We start from the raw sequence: 15,101 nt of genomic DNA, 5'->3' as shown, positions 1-15,101 counted from the left end.
TGTATTAAAATAATGAAATGCATTATTAAAACATTTTGAAATGGAAACCATTTTCCGTTTCTTTAATCATTTTATCTTTCAAACATTGTATGATGATAAGCTTTCAAAGTTGTTTTATAATGTATAACATTTGATCGATGCCTTAATTCAGTTGGAATGTCCTTAATAACGAATTATTATTACAAGCTGAAAGGGAGATGATAACTTCTTTATTGGAGAACATCACTGTAAATGTTTTCGTAAGAACTGACATGGTGCATCAGAATAAGTGTTAAATTGCTTCATAACATGCTACAGAGTTTTGCTGTAAGAAAAGGATAATGTACAGGCAGCTGGTTGTTATCACATAATAAACTCCAACCGAGTAAACAGGTCTTGACCATCTTGACGGTATCCAACATTTAAAATGTTGTTAAATATTTGATCAGCTCATAACAAGTTCAGACTTTCCACGGGGAAACCCCTTTGGTTCAAACAGGATGAATGCTGTTTTGTTTACACATTTTCAATATGTCATATAATGTAAATTAGTCATGTTTTTAATTTGTAAATAAATTATAGGTCAGTACGACTCACAATCAATGTTAAGTTCACAACACCTTCATGTTTAATATGTTTTAGTTAACATGTATTTTTGTGTGTAATGAGTTAATGCTCTTCTCACATATACATTTAAAATAATCATCACATGGATAACTATACCACGTTGAACTATACGACACAGCACAGTTCTGTCCATTATTGACACGAGGACTAAACCCCATAAAGCTGAAACAACAGATAAGCATTAGATCATTTCTTTTCTATGTGATATGATGCTGACTGTGAGAATCATATATTGATAGTATTCAGTTTTATTTAGTGATTTCTCACCCAGAGGTCAGTGAGCTGCCATCAACCCATTTCCATGTGCCCTCCTCATCACTGTCAGTCAAACCGATCCAGAAGTTTGAGTAAGCAGACCATTTCCAAACGAAATCCTTAACAAAAACAAATTAACAACTCAATATTTTTTCAGTATATACCCCCCCCTCTATAAATATATAGAGTATATTTCACTCACTTGTTCCTCTTTGTTGTTAATGATGATCAGATCTGCTCCTTTCTCTCTACAGTATCTTTTGCACTCACTCCAGCTCTTCGTCTCAGACGAAGCGAAAAACAAACTAAATTTATAGTACTTCCATCCATCTGTAAACACAAACAGCTCAGCTGCTAAATCTGCATTTATAATAATAATAATAATAATAATAATTACCGCTCAGATATTTCAGTAGTTCATTTTTGGTCTGATTCAGCTGTTTATATTGTTCAGTAACATTATTGTACTGGGTTCTTAATTCATCTCTCTCTTGTGTGATGTTGGTATAGTTGGTTTGTAGTTGGTCTCTCTTTTGTGTGATGTTTTTGTTGTAGATGTGAAACAGGACACACAGCACTATGACTGCAGTCAGTAGAAGAACACACAGCACCACCAAACACACCAGAACTGATCTGGGACTTCTGTTCTTCACAGACTCACTTCCTGAAATGACAGACAAAAAGTAAAAAAATCTATATTTTCGCTTATCCATTTAAAGATAAATTGCTTGATAATGAAACCTCTGACCATCCAAACTCTGGCTTAACTTTGTATTCACTCGAAACACATAAGTACCTGTCCGCTGCTGTGGTGGTTGTGTGTTTGTATCTGTCCTGAAGTTATGATCTTTGATAGAATCTGCGTTCTCATAAATATCCACCATCATTTCCATTTTGTCTCTCTTTCTTCCATCGGTCTTGATAACGGTGCTGTAAATTACCTCAGACATTCTGCCTCTTTAACAGAAAAATACTATAACATATTCCTTGTCTCTCCTCTGTAGATCTGTTCAGTTTGGCAATGCTCTCTTCCTCTTTTGATAACTAGTGGAAACATGACAAAATCGTGAATACGCAAGGACAGTGCTTAAAGTGTTTTTTGGGGTTTTGTTGCTCAATGTACAGCGTGTGTGTGTGTGTGTGTGTGTGTCATACAAATACTGGTAGGCTATGTTGACATCTGTGTATTTTATATCTTACTACAGACCTGACACTACAAGTTACTGGTGATGATGCAATCAGATGCATTATGCAAGTGAAAGTGTCTGTTATGTGCTTTTTGTTAGAAATCAACGGCTTTGAAGTAGTGCAGTAATGATGTTCTAAATGACAAATGATCCACACAAGCCATTGTATTGATAGATATAGAACAACGTTTATTTTCGACTTGCTTAATAGCATCATATATTACTCAAATCAACTCAACTATATATTCATATATACACTACTGGTCAAAGTTTTACGTTACTCACTTCATGTTTTTCCCCATTTTCAAAGTAAACCGTAACCATAACAAAACTGTGGAATAGCACAATAAGGAATAACAAAGGGTATTATGAGAATTATATAGCAACTAAAAAATCTGGTCATCTCTTGCCTAGAATTGGCAGAAATGTTTTCTTTTCTAGTCTTTTTACACAATATTGAAGTAGTTCACATCTATTGTGCTCTTATTTGCTGCTCTTGTTTCATTATTAAGTCAAAGTCATCGTTTAATTTGCTCAATTACATTTTAGACATTTCAGACAAGCATACGCTTTTAGATCAAAACATTTAAGTTAATTAGAAACATTTAACTCAAGTGCCTTAAAAATTTTGACCGATAGTTAATATATATATATATATATATATATATATATATATATGCACACAAGAGAGAGAGAGATTTTAATTACTTTATTGTGCTAGATGTGCTACAATACAAAAAATCGACTGGTGTAACTATATTACGCTATAATCATGAATTAATAACAATCCGAATCTGTATGTACACAAAATTTATATCAAAGCCTTGTTAAACTTCTAAATCCCTCTCACAAATCCATACAAAAGCGTTATTACACGGATAATCGGCCCAGTCAAAGAGTGATACAGCACAATGTTCATTCGATAACTTGTTGTTAGGCTCCCCAGGCTCCCAAAACCTGGAACAAAAGATAATAAACAAGTAAATAAATGAACATTATTTATTGGATGTCATGTAATATTAACTATGAGGAACATTTATTTGCATTTCATGGGTGATCTTTTAGTGCATCTGGACAAATCCTTTATAAGGTTTCTTACCCAAAGGTCATGTTGGTGCCATCAACCCATTTCCAAAGCCCCTTTTCATCACTGTTCGTCAGACCAATCCAAACGATGTTTCCACTTGTAACTTGTGTAAGAAACGTCTAGGATGAAATAATAACGCGTTTAAGATCATAAGCAGTTAAAAGCAGACACTAAAGTTTCACTCACTTGTTCTTCTCTGTTGTTTACGATCACTAGATCTGTTCCTCTCCGTAAACAGTCTTGTCTGCTCTCGCTCCAGTTTTTCCACTCGGAGGAAATAAAGTACGAACTGTGGTTGTGTGTTATCCATTTGGGATCATGAGAGCACTGATCTGTTAATAGTGTATAAACAAGTTGGAATAGCTCCTGAAACTTGAACAAACTACTCAAACAAATTAAAAATAAAACAAATCTGTGATTCAAAGATTTATAAGATCATGTGTAGAGGTCACAAAAGAGGCATGTATTACTTATAAGGTTGTGCGAGAACACAAAAATATTACCCTGTTCGGAAAGTTTGTTGTTGAGTATGTCTCTCTCTCGATCTGTAACAGGTTTGTTTCCTTTGTATTTTACACACAGCACTACGATGGCCAACAGAAGAAGAACACACAACACCCCTAAACACACTGCCGTTGATTTCTGGCTTCTTTTCTTTTGAAAACCACTTCCTGAAAAAGACATTTAAACATGCTACGTTGCTTTTTCCCTTAACTGCTGCAGACATGCAAAACTGAGAATATGTGTAAGGTCTGATAACCTCTTCAGATGTGCGTTTGTCTACGATACCTGCATGCTCATGCAATTGGTTGCTGAGTTGTATGGGCCGGTCTGCGTCTGTTGTTATGTCAAGTGGTTTTATGGTGACTGTACTAACAAATAAAACCACAGTCGTCTCATCTCTGTCCATCATCAGTTTATCTGCAGCATTCATGTCTTTGGTTTTAGAGAGAACATTTTCACTGCCAAAAATAAATGAACATAGGAAAATGGAAAGTGAAGTCTCAGTAAAAGAGGAAACAAAGCTTTCAGAATACTGTGTAATAGTGTGAACTTGAAAATAATGTTACATCCAGAACGTGAACAACTGTATCCGCACAATTTCCTTCACCTTTATATATTTTAGCCATCACACATTGTAAAGGCACACTGGCACTGTCAACTACGGTTGTGGATCTTAAAGATTTGGCATGAATCTATACTCATAATTACATTGTATTGGATTCATGTCAAACACAAGCTTAAACTGATATGATCTGTATTCAGATTCATCTCTAGATTAATACAACTTTTAATTACTATAATGTTAAACTAAAAGCCATGTTATTTCTACGAGTCAACAAATATATGTTCTTATTCTTTTTTTAATGAAAAACATCTTTAATACAAGAAAAGTGTAGATACAACTGATTTTGTTTAATTAACCTCATATGTTGTTAACTGTAAATGCAAAAAGAATACATTTATTAGTTTTATCTAAAGCAACTTAAAAATACGAGAGCATTTTAGAGTTTGTCTAAATGATATTTAATCAATTTTAACCAAATTACAGCAAATGCATTTATGCATATAACAAATTAAACCTGAATAAAAAGGTTATATTTTGCATTAAAACTGATTGAAAATTTTTAAGTACCATGTATATGGAGGTTTAGTTGTGGTCCATCTATTTTCCGTAACACTGACCGTCCTGCATACTATTAGAATACAAAATGTGCAAACCAGCTCAATGCACACCTCCAATAATCTGGGTCATAGGGTATTATTTAGCTTCCTGTGAAGGATGCACTTGCTGTGATATGTGCTTTTCCTGTTTCGCACAGTATTTTTAATGAGTTTTTATACAAGTAATTTGTTTAAAGGCAACCATTTCATGTCCCAAAAAGCACTTTGAACAAAAGTCTTGAATGAAAGTAGTCGTTCTAAATCTGTTTTGTTAGTATATATTTTTGCTCAGAGCTGAACTTGGTTAAAGGTCGACTCCGTATTTCCTGTTGTGTCCGACGTCTAGGGGGATCAGCAACAGAGTATAGAGAATCTTTATATTATGTCAAAACGTGCTAAAAAGTCAAGTCGGTATGTTTAGGAACTGTTTATTGTAAAATGGCTTAACACATCAAGTCATTTAAACAATAACACGTAGAAGATTTGATGTTTCAGGATTTAGCATTCACAATATATCTCATGATGTTTAATGATCTCTTTAAACATTATCTTTCACTTCCTCTTTGTTATAAATGACTTTATTAAGTACAAACTAACTTAATAGTGAATCCATCCATCTGTAAACATAAACAGTTCACTTCAGCTAATAAATCTTATTTATATAAATCTATACTTATATTTCTGACCACGATTAACTATACAGCTTACGGTGCTCTTCGCTTTACAAAATGTATTTTCTGCTTTCTTTTAATGTTAAAAAGTCTATATTGTATTTCTCTCCTGATTTAATCATAATTATAAGTATATGGTTAATTGGCGTTATAGTATTTGGTTGTTAATTCATTTCTCTCTTCTGTGAGTTTGGTATATTTATTTAGTAGTTTGTCTTTCTCTTATATGTTGGTTTATTAGGTAAGTAGCTGATCTTTTCTTTTCTGAGTTTGATATTGTTGGTCAGCAGTTGGTCTCTTTCTTGTGTGATGTTTTTGTTGTTGATGTTGTTGAACTGGTGATAGTTTGTATAGATCAGGACACACAGCACTATGACTGCAGTCAGTAGAAGAACACACAGCACCACCAAACACACCAGAACTGATGTGTGACTTCTAATCCTCACAAACACACAATACTGTTAATCTCTTTTGTCCATTTACCACAGTTGACATCAACTAAAAGCACATAAACTGTACATATGCCTTTAAATACAAATGAAGAAACTAAATGTTGGTACCTGTGAGTTGAGTATCAGCAATGTGTTTCCAGCATCTGCATTGATATAGAGACCGGTGCTGTCCATTTCTGTGTTGCAACTTTTCTATATGTTTCATTCACTGTATCAGTGTGATCAAGATGGTAACAGTCCAGCAACTAATAGTGAATCAGTGCTTCTATGTGGAAACATTTTAATGCAAAAAGAAACTTGTTGGCAGAAATGTTTCCAGTATTTATGCATAAAGGAACTTCACAACAGAATGTCACAGTCCATTTGAATACATAATAGGATGAGCAGACTTCCCAGTTTCAAGAGTTATGTTCTGATTTCCTAAAAATGATGAACAAATGTCCTCATGTCTTAGGTTTGGCTGTTTCGCTCATTTACTTCTATATTAAAACTTATAGAATCCTTTTAAAGTCCTTTATCAAGCACCCCACTCTCTTCCCTTAATTTGTGTATTTTTAAGAGAAATGTTCATGTTGACATATGTACAATTTTTATTATTTTGATTTGGTTTTGAATGAATTAATAAGCGGTGTCTAGCTCACAGAAATTTAGCAATATTCCTAAAAGGATAGTTCACTCATAAATAAAACGATGTGCTCATTTACTCATTAACTTTGTCAGTTTCCAAAAAGATCTCATCCCTCATTTACTGCCCTAGTAGGGAAAATAAATACTATAGGTACTATACTATATTTAATTCACATACATTACTGTTATTTCAATACTTAGATAGGTCTACTATTATTAAAAGTGGTGAAAATTCGTGATTATGAAATTATGATCGGAAATGCTGTAAAGTAAAGAAACATTTGTGTAATGGGAATAGTTCATTATTAAAGGTTTATCTGTTTATTGTAAAATCTAACATAAGATACATTAAAATCATAAAGAACTAAATATTTGATGTTTCAAGCCTGTTTTAGCATTCATTGTCACTGTAATGAGTCATTTTGAAAATCATTTCTCACAGATCCATTTAAAATTATAATTGCATGGATACATAACCCACCCTGTGGTAGTGGATAAAATAGAGTCTACTCTGTTTTTGGTAACATTGGGTTCATTAGACCCCCAGAATCTGAAACAACAGATGAGCATTAGATGTTCAGTGGTGTTTTCTGTGTGATATGATACTGACTGTGAGAATCATTTATTGATAATAATCCGTTATATTTAGTGATTTCTCACCCAGAGGTCAGTGTGCTGTCATCAACCCATTTCCATCTGTCCTCCACATCACTGTCAGACAAACCTATCCAGCTGTTGTAAGTACCAGGCGTTTTCAATATAAAATCCTGAAAAGATTAAATGTTTATAAATTTATATTATAAACTGATATTTTGACTAATTTTAGCATCAAAGATTACTACATTTCTGGAGCGTTTCTGCCTTAAACACGTGTTCTCTGCTTGTTTGCAGTTCAACATTAAATGAAGAACGTTTTTCTTCACAGTTATTTTTCTCTCACCTCATCTTCTTTGTTGTTAATGATGATCAGATCTGCTCCTCTCTCTCTACAGTATCTTTTGCTCTCAGACCAGCCCAATAACTCAGATGAAATGAAGTAATAATGGGACTGATAGTAAATCCATCCATCTGTAAACACAAACAGTTAAATTATTAAATTCTGATCAACATCCACACCAAGTTCCTTTATGGCCACAAGGAATGTACCCATTTTCCCAAGACTCGTCCGAAATTCAGCTGTCTCCCTTTTTAGCTGATCCCCCTCTCATTGGTCAGATTTTCTGTTGTATCAGAATCTGCAGTTTCTTTTCTTGTTTCACTGCTTACAGTATCAAAATTGATGTAAATGTCATTACTGCTATTTTTTCCATCTTCCCCATCCATTTTGTTAGTGTTGCCATTTTCTCTACGTCTTATTTACCGTATTTGTGTGATGCTCTGGACAGCAAACTGCTTTTGTGTTTATCTGGCAGGTATTGCTTTATAAAGGAACTTATTTGCAGAATTATTTCAAGTATTTATAAAAAAAGGAACTCATTTGCAGAATTGTTTCAAGTTACAAAGGAACAGCATTGGGTTTTGTGAGTTTAGATTATCACGTGGTTCAGCTGAATATATTACAGGTTGAGCAGGCATCCACAAAATGTGCCAGATGTTGCGATATATTCGAAAAAATATATATAATTCCCCAGTTTTAGCTGTGTGAGAAATTAAATATTTGCAATGTGCTTCTTATAGCTGCCGTCTCTGCAATGATTCTGTCCAATTTTCCATTTTAAACTTGCAGTAAACACTGCACGACCTGATTAGTTAAATGGGGAAAAACGTGTGAGACCGTTCATGTAGACACTGGAAAACATGATGTAGTTTATGTATTGAATAAGTAATACCTGACTGTGAACATCACTTATTGATAATAATCAGTTCAATTTTGTGATTTTCGCCTGAAGTTCATTGTGCTGCCAGCAATCCATTTCCATGTGTCATCTACATCACTGTCACACAAACTAATCTATGAAAGTCATAATCATAATAGTACCATATTTTATAACCGCATTTGACATTTGTTCTGCACGGTTGTTTATGATCACAAGATCTGCTCCTCTTTCTCTAGAGTTTCCAGTTCCCTGATAAAATAAAGTACAAACTGAATTGACTGTAGATCAAACATAATTCAATTCAGCAGCGAAATCTAAAATAAGTACAAGGAACATGAAAAGCTTGCATGTACCCCAAAATGGATCTTGTTTAGTTCATTACAATGGCTTCTTGAAACAATAAACAATATAAGTCTTTTTTGCTCTCTTTCTAATGGGTTCTCACTCAAATATATATCATCAAATATATCAAATACAGCTCTTCACATCAATATATAGGTGCCAAGGGTGTCTCTTAGTGTCTTTATATACAGTAGTGACATGAGTTTAAGTGCTAAATAGAATGCAGTTTTACTCAATTTGATGCACAATAAACACAATTGTTTATTATTGTAAACTAATTAACAAAAAAATCTTAATTTATTATATTTATGTATTATATGAAACAAGAGTTTTTATGCATATTCTCAATCTAAAATGTTGATGTGTATGTAGCGTGTTACTTTTATCCTTCTCAGATACAGTAGATTGTATTAAATGACTTGAAGGTCATTCGGTGTTCATACATTAAAGCTGTTGTGCGTTAACAATATACTGAACGTATTCATGTATAAATGGAGTATTTCTCATTTAAAAACTCATTTTAAAAGGTATCTCTCACAAATCCATTTGATCTGCCCTCCTGATCTTTGTTAGACAGACCAATCCAGAAGTATTCTGTACTTAACAATATTGCTAATGAAAACCTAAATAAAAAGAGCATGAACTGTATATCATAATGGTACTTCAGTATGTTTCACTCACTTGTTCTTCTTTGTTGTTAATGATGATCAGATCTGCTCCTCTCTCTCTACAGTCTCTTCTGCTCTCAGTCCAGTTCTTCAGCTCAGATGAAATGTACAAACTGGATTCATAGTTCCTCCGGCCATATAATCTTAAATACAATCTTCAGTGTTTTTTCTGACTACACTGAACAATTTACTGTATAATACAGATTGGTTTACAAAACATATTTACTACATCATGGTGTATTTAGTTTATATGTGCTTGGTTAGTATATTTGGTTAGTGGTTGGTCTCTCTCTTCTGTGATGTTGGTTTATTTGGTTAGTAGTTGGTTTCTCTCTTCTGTGATGTTTATATATTTGGTTAGTAGTTGGTTTCTCTCTTCTGTGATGTTGGTATATTTGGTTAGTAGTTGGTTTCTCTCTTCTGTGATGTTGGTATATTTGGTTAGTAGTTGGTCTCTCTCTTCTGTGATGTTGGTATATTTGGTTAGTAGTTGGTTTCTCTCTTCTGTGATGTTGGTATATTTGGTTAGTAGTTGGCCTCTCTCTTCTGTGATGTTGGTATATTTGGTTAGTGGTTGGTCTCTCTCTTCTGTGATGTTTATATATTTGGTTAGTAGTTGGTCTCTCTCTTCTGTGATGTTGGTATATTTGGTTAGTGGTTGGTCTCTCTCTTCTGTGATGTTGGTATATTTGGTTAGTAGTTGGTCTCTCTCTTCTGTGATGTTGGTATATTTGGTTAGTAGTTGGTCTCTCTCTTCTGTGATGTTGGTATATTTGGTTAGTAGTTGGTCTCTCTCTTCTGTGATGTTGGTATATTTGGTTAGTAGTTGGTCTCTCTCTTCTGTGATGTTGGTATATTTGGTTAGTAGTTGGTCTCTCTCTTCTGTGATGTTGGTATATTTGGTTAGTAGTTGGTCTCTCTCTTCTGTGATGTTGGTATATTTGGTTAGTAGTTGGTCTCTCTCTTCTGTGATGTTGGTATATTTGGTTAGTAGTTGGTCTCTCTCTTCTGTGATGTTGGTATATTTGGTTAGTAGCTGGTTTCTCTCTTCTGTGATGTTGGTATATTTGGTTAGTGGTTGGTCTCTCTCTTCTGTGATGTTGGTATATTTGGTTAGTAGTTGGTCTCTCTCTTCTGTGATGTTTATATATTTGGTTAGTAGTTGGTTTCTCTCTTCTGTGATGTTGGTATATTTGGTTAGTAGTTGGTCTCTCTCTTCTGTGATGTTGGTATATTTGGTTAGTGGTTGGTCTCTCTCTTCTGTGATGTTGGTATATTTGGTTAGTAGTTGGTCTCTCTCTTCTGTGATGTTTGGTTTCTCTCTTCTGTGATGTTGGTATATTTGGTTAGTGGTTGGTCTCTCTCTTCTGTGATGTTAGTATATTTGGTTAGTAGTTGGTCTCTCTCTTCTGTGATGTTGGTATTTTTGGTTAGTAGTTGGTTTCTCTCTTCTGTGATGTTGGTATATTTGGTTAGTGGTTGGTCTCTCTCTTCTGTGAGGTTGGTATATTTGGTTAGTAGTTGGTTTCTCTCTTCTGTGATGTTGGTATATTTGGTTAGTAGTTGGTTTCTATCTTCTGTGATGTTGGTATACTTGGTTAGTAGTTGATCTCTCTCTTCTGTGATGTTGGTATATTTGGTTAGTAGTTGGTCTCTCTCTTCTGTGATGCTGGTATATTTGGTTAGTAGTTGGTTTCTCTCTTCTGTGATGTTGGTATATTTGGTTAGTGGTTGGTCTCTCTCTTCTGTGATGTTGGTATATTTGGTTAGTTGATCTCTCTCTTCTGTGATGTTGGTATATTTGGTTAGTAGTTGGTCTCTCTCTTCTGTGATGTTTGTATATTTGGTTAGTAGTTGGTTTCTCTCTTCTGTGATGTTGGTATATTTGGTTATTAGTTGGTCTCTCTCTTCTGTGATTTTAATATATTTGGTTTTGGGCTGCAACTAACGATTATTTTTATTGTCGATTAATCATTAGATTTTTTTCGATTAGTTGACTAATCTACCGATTACTTTTCCCGATTAATCTCGAGCTTGTTGTTGTTTTACCATATTAAATATTTTGTAAAATTTTCCAGTAAAATAATAAGTACAGCTTCTACCGTTAGTATTTTAAACTTTTAAAGTTTTATTAAATAATTTTCCAAAAACATACTTCAATTTAATTCCGTTTATTCAAACATAAATACTGCCTAACAGTACAAAACAGCCTGAAAGGCAACATGTATATAAAAGGAGCAAAGTCCAAAAAAACTCTGCCTGATGCAGTGCAAAAAATACCTGAAAGGCAACATATAGTTTAAAGACGTTTCTTCAAATATTTATCCTGCCTAATACACTGCAAAACATCCTGAGAGGCAACATGTAGTTTCAAGTGAAATCAAACATAAATAATGCCCAACAAGAACAGTGCACAAAAGTATTTGGGGACTGTGTCACAAATTTTAATTTACTTCACAAAGTTCGTTACATTTCAAAAAGGGTAGTGCATGACAACAATAATAGTATTTTTGAACTTCACAACAGAATGCCATTTGAATATATTATAGGATGAGCAAACTTCCCAGATTTTGTAACATTTCTTTACCAAATGTCATGGGTTTGGCATTTTTGCTGATTAACTTCTGTATTTAAAATCATTAGTGTCCTTTTTATAGCCAACAACTCTCTTCCTTTTATTTGTGCACTCTTTCAGATGAAGTATGTCTGAGTTCACATGATAGTCAGTTTGCTCATAGGGGCAGTCATGGCCTTATGGTTCGAGACTTGTAACCCAAACATTGCCGGTCGAGCCTCAGTACCAGCAGGGATTGTAGGTGTGGGAGTGAATGATCTTCCACCTTCAATACCACGGCTGAGGTGAGACCCTTGAGCAAGGCACCGATCCCCCAACTGATCCCCGGGCGCCGCAGCAATGGCTGCTCACTATTCTGGTGTGTGTTCACGGTGTGTGTGTTACTCGCTGATGTGTGTGTGCCCTTGGATGGGTTAAACGCAGAGCACAAATTCCCAGTATGGAACAACATACCTGGCCTCACATAACATAACTTAACTCACTCACTCACTAACTCATATTGATTGAATTTAACCAGACCAGTTTAGATTAACTAAACTATTAGAGGTTTAAATCAGATGTCTTTAACAGAAGACGCTAATAACACATGATCCATCTATTCATTATTCATTATTGTATTGTAGACAGATTGTTGGGAATGTTTTAAACGTATTTATTTGGAAATAATTGTTAAATTTTGCATACAGTTCAAAACACAGCAGTGATACAGAGCTACAGTACCAAACGTGTAATTCTTGACAGTAGTTGCATCTCAACTAATACTGTATAAATACACCCTGAGAACTACCTTCATCATGACAAACCATGTGTTATTCACATTTATGCATAATATTAAACACACACAACTAAATCAAAAAGTTTTTGATTGACAAAAAAAATCTACATTTATTCAAATGTATCATGTAAAATTTGTTTTGCATAATATGAAACTAGAATGAATTATACAAAGGTGTCTATGTGTGCAATACGTATTAATTATGAAATAAAATTGATTATATTACTCAGATCGTATTAAATGTCTTGAAGGTCCTTGTGTTCATGCATGAAAGCTCTTGTGTGTTCACAGTGTGGTAAATAAATGTATGTTTCTCATTTAACAACTAATTTTGAAATCTTTCTCTCACAAATCCATTTGCGAGCTTGATTACAATCATGATCATTCCAGAATGACAGATCTGTCTCGACACAGATTGGAATTTTTCCTCCGTTGGGTTCATTAGTTCCCCAGGGGCTGAAACTACAGATGAGTTTTAGATGTTCAGTGGTGTTTTCTGTGTGGTATGATACTGACTGTCGGGATCATTTATTGATGATAATCAGTTATATTTAGTGATATCTCACCTATTGTTCAGTGTACTGCCATCAACCCATGTCCATGTGCCCGCCACCTGATGCAGACCCACCCAGGAACGCTGTCCAGGGACAGACGTATTACCAACAAAAGCCTAACAAACAAAAGAGCATGCATATCATAATGGTCTTTTCAAACACTTACTTTCACAAGTTGTATTTGTTAATATTAATAAATGCAATAGTTATAACATGATCTTACAGTGATCAATGTCGTTTTTCATTTATTGATCTCCGTGTAGGTTAATGCCAACACCGTTGTTTATGTTTACTGCGCATTGACTACTGTTAACAGTTGCATTTAAAAATGTGTTAGTAAATGCTGAAATGAACATAAACTACGATGAATAAATCCAGCATTTACTAGTATTGATGCTTGTTAGTTCATGATATCGAATGCTTTAACTAATGGTAACAAATGCAACCTAATTGTAAAGTGTTACTCTTTTCTTTAACATACTTGTTCCTCATTGTTGTTAATGATGACCAGATCTGCACCTTTTTCTTCACAGTAACCTCTGCTTTGACCCCAGTTCTTCGTCTCAGATGAAAAGTAGTACAAATTGGATTTATAGTACTTCCATCCATCTGTAAACATAATTGAGTTCAGCTGCTAAATCTTTAGTTCTGATCACACAGCACAACTTGCATTGCATTTACTGCGTCTGGTAACGAACAGTATACATTTTGTGTACAGTTTTAACTTGACGATTACCTTCAAGAAGCTCCAACAGTTTCTTTCTTTCTTGCTTTAACTGTTCGTGTTGCATACTAATATTGTTGTAGTTGACTCTCAGTTCTTCTCTCTTTTCTGTGAGGTTGGTATATTTGGTTAGTAGTAGGTTTCTCTCTTGGGTGATGTTGGTATCTTTGGTTAGTAGTTGGTTTCTCTCTTGGGTGATGTTGGTATATTTGGTTCGTAGTTGGTCTCTCTCTTCTGTGATGTTGGTATATTTGGTTAATAGTTGGTCTCTCTCTTGTGTGATGTTTTTGTAGTTGATGTGAAACTGGTGAGTGTTTGTATAGATCAGGACACACAGCACTATGACTGCAGTCAGTAGAAGAACACACAGCACCACCAAACACACTAAAACTGATCTGGGACTTCTGTTCTTCACACACTCACTTCCTAAAGACGTCAGATATCATGTTCATCTACATTAGCATTTATCACAGCTCACATCTACCAGAAACATACAAACTTTACATTTACATTTGTGTCTTTAAATGTTTATACTATTACACATAAATGATCTTTATGAATGAGGAAATATATGAGCCAAACTCATTACCTGTGTGTTCAGGTGGTTGGGTTGTTGTTGTTGTTGTTGTTGTTTTAGATTCTTCAGTTTGCTTCTTGTGTTTAATATCTCTTACAGCCTCTGCAGTGATGTAGATATCAACAATCCTTTCTTCTTTTTCTTCTCCGTCCATTATTGAACTTTTATCTGTACTGTCATTTACACTACCAGACATTTTACTGCAGGTGAGATGTAACAACGGTACAACTCAAGCTAAGAGTTAACTGTTACCTCTCCTGAGGTGGACTTTTGTCTGCCGGAGATTCGAGGTTTTATGCAAAAGGAAGTTTGCTATGAAATAATTTACAAACAAAGGAACTTACCGCAAACAGGAACTTAACACAGATAGCACACTGAACATTCACAGCTTATGATAGAAACCTGAGATGTTACAATAAAACCTAACGAATATAAAGTGATGGAATGTCACATTAAATGTTTGAAATATACTTTAAAATCAATCTGGTGTTTTACCTTGGTCATCTTGAAAGCACTTAT

General features: G+C 34.4%; 4 protein-coding genes across 7 annotated transcripts in view; 1 reads left to right on the top strand and 3 right to left on the bottom strand.

Moving 5' to 3' along the window:
- Positions 1–15,101, top strand: part of cadm2a (cell adhesion molecule 2a) — a 279,639-nt gene that overhangs the window by 174,079 nt on the left and 90,459 nt on the right. The window lies entirely within an intron of this gene.
- On the bottom strand, positions 38–1,896 carry LOC306889726 (uncharacterized protein). The gene is made up of 5 exons (XM_079448982.1): positions 1,658–1,896; positions 1,259–1,525; positions 1,064–1,191; positions 874–980; positions 38–768 (listed from the first exon to the last, which is right to left on the bottom strand). Exons 1-5 carry the CDS (start codon positions 1,809–1,811, stop codon positions 618–620), a joined length of 807 nt encoding a protein of 268 aa, XP_079305108.1. The 5' UTR covers positions 1,812–1,896; the 3' UTR covers positions 38–617.
- LOC306889323 (CD209 antigen-like protein 2) lies at positions 2,741–4,878 on the bottom strand. Its single transcript, XM_079448127.1, has 6 exons — positions 4,772–4,878; positions 3,925–4,097; positions 3,639–3,806; positions 3,322–3,467; positions 3,148–3,254; positions 2,741–3,005 (listed from the first exon to the last, which is right to left on the bottom strand). The coding sequence occupies exons 2-6, from the start codon at positions 4,067–4,069 to the stop codon at positions 2,876–2,878; spliced, it is 696 nt and encodes a 231-aa protein (XP_079304253.1). The 5' UTR covers positions 4,070–4,097; positions 4,772–4,878; the 3' UTR covers positions 2,741–2,875.
- LOC306889860 (uncharacterized protein) lies at positions 12,589–14,847 on the bottom strand. The gene is made up of 5 exons (XM_079449208.1): positions 14,595–14,847; positions 14,018–14,431; positions 13,763–13,890; positions 13,294–13,397; positions 12,589–13,189 (listed from the first exon to the last, which is right to left on the bottom strand). Exons 1-5 carry the CDS (start codon positions 14,776–14,778, stop codon positions 13,042–13,044), a joined length of 978 nt encoding a protein of 325 aa, XP_079305334.1. The 5' UTR covers positions 14,779–14,847; the 3' UTR covers positions 12,589–13,041.

This window comes from Barbatula barbatula (genome assembly GCF_947034865.1).
Source record: "Barbatula barbatula genome assembly, chromosome: 24".
NCBI lineage: Eukaryota > Metazoa > Chordata > Actinopteri > Cypriniformes > Nemacheilidae > Barbatula > Barbatula barbatula.
The sequence above is the reverse complement of the archived record's forward strand: the minus strand, read 5'-3'. Positions and strand labels throughout refer to the sequence as shown.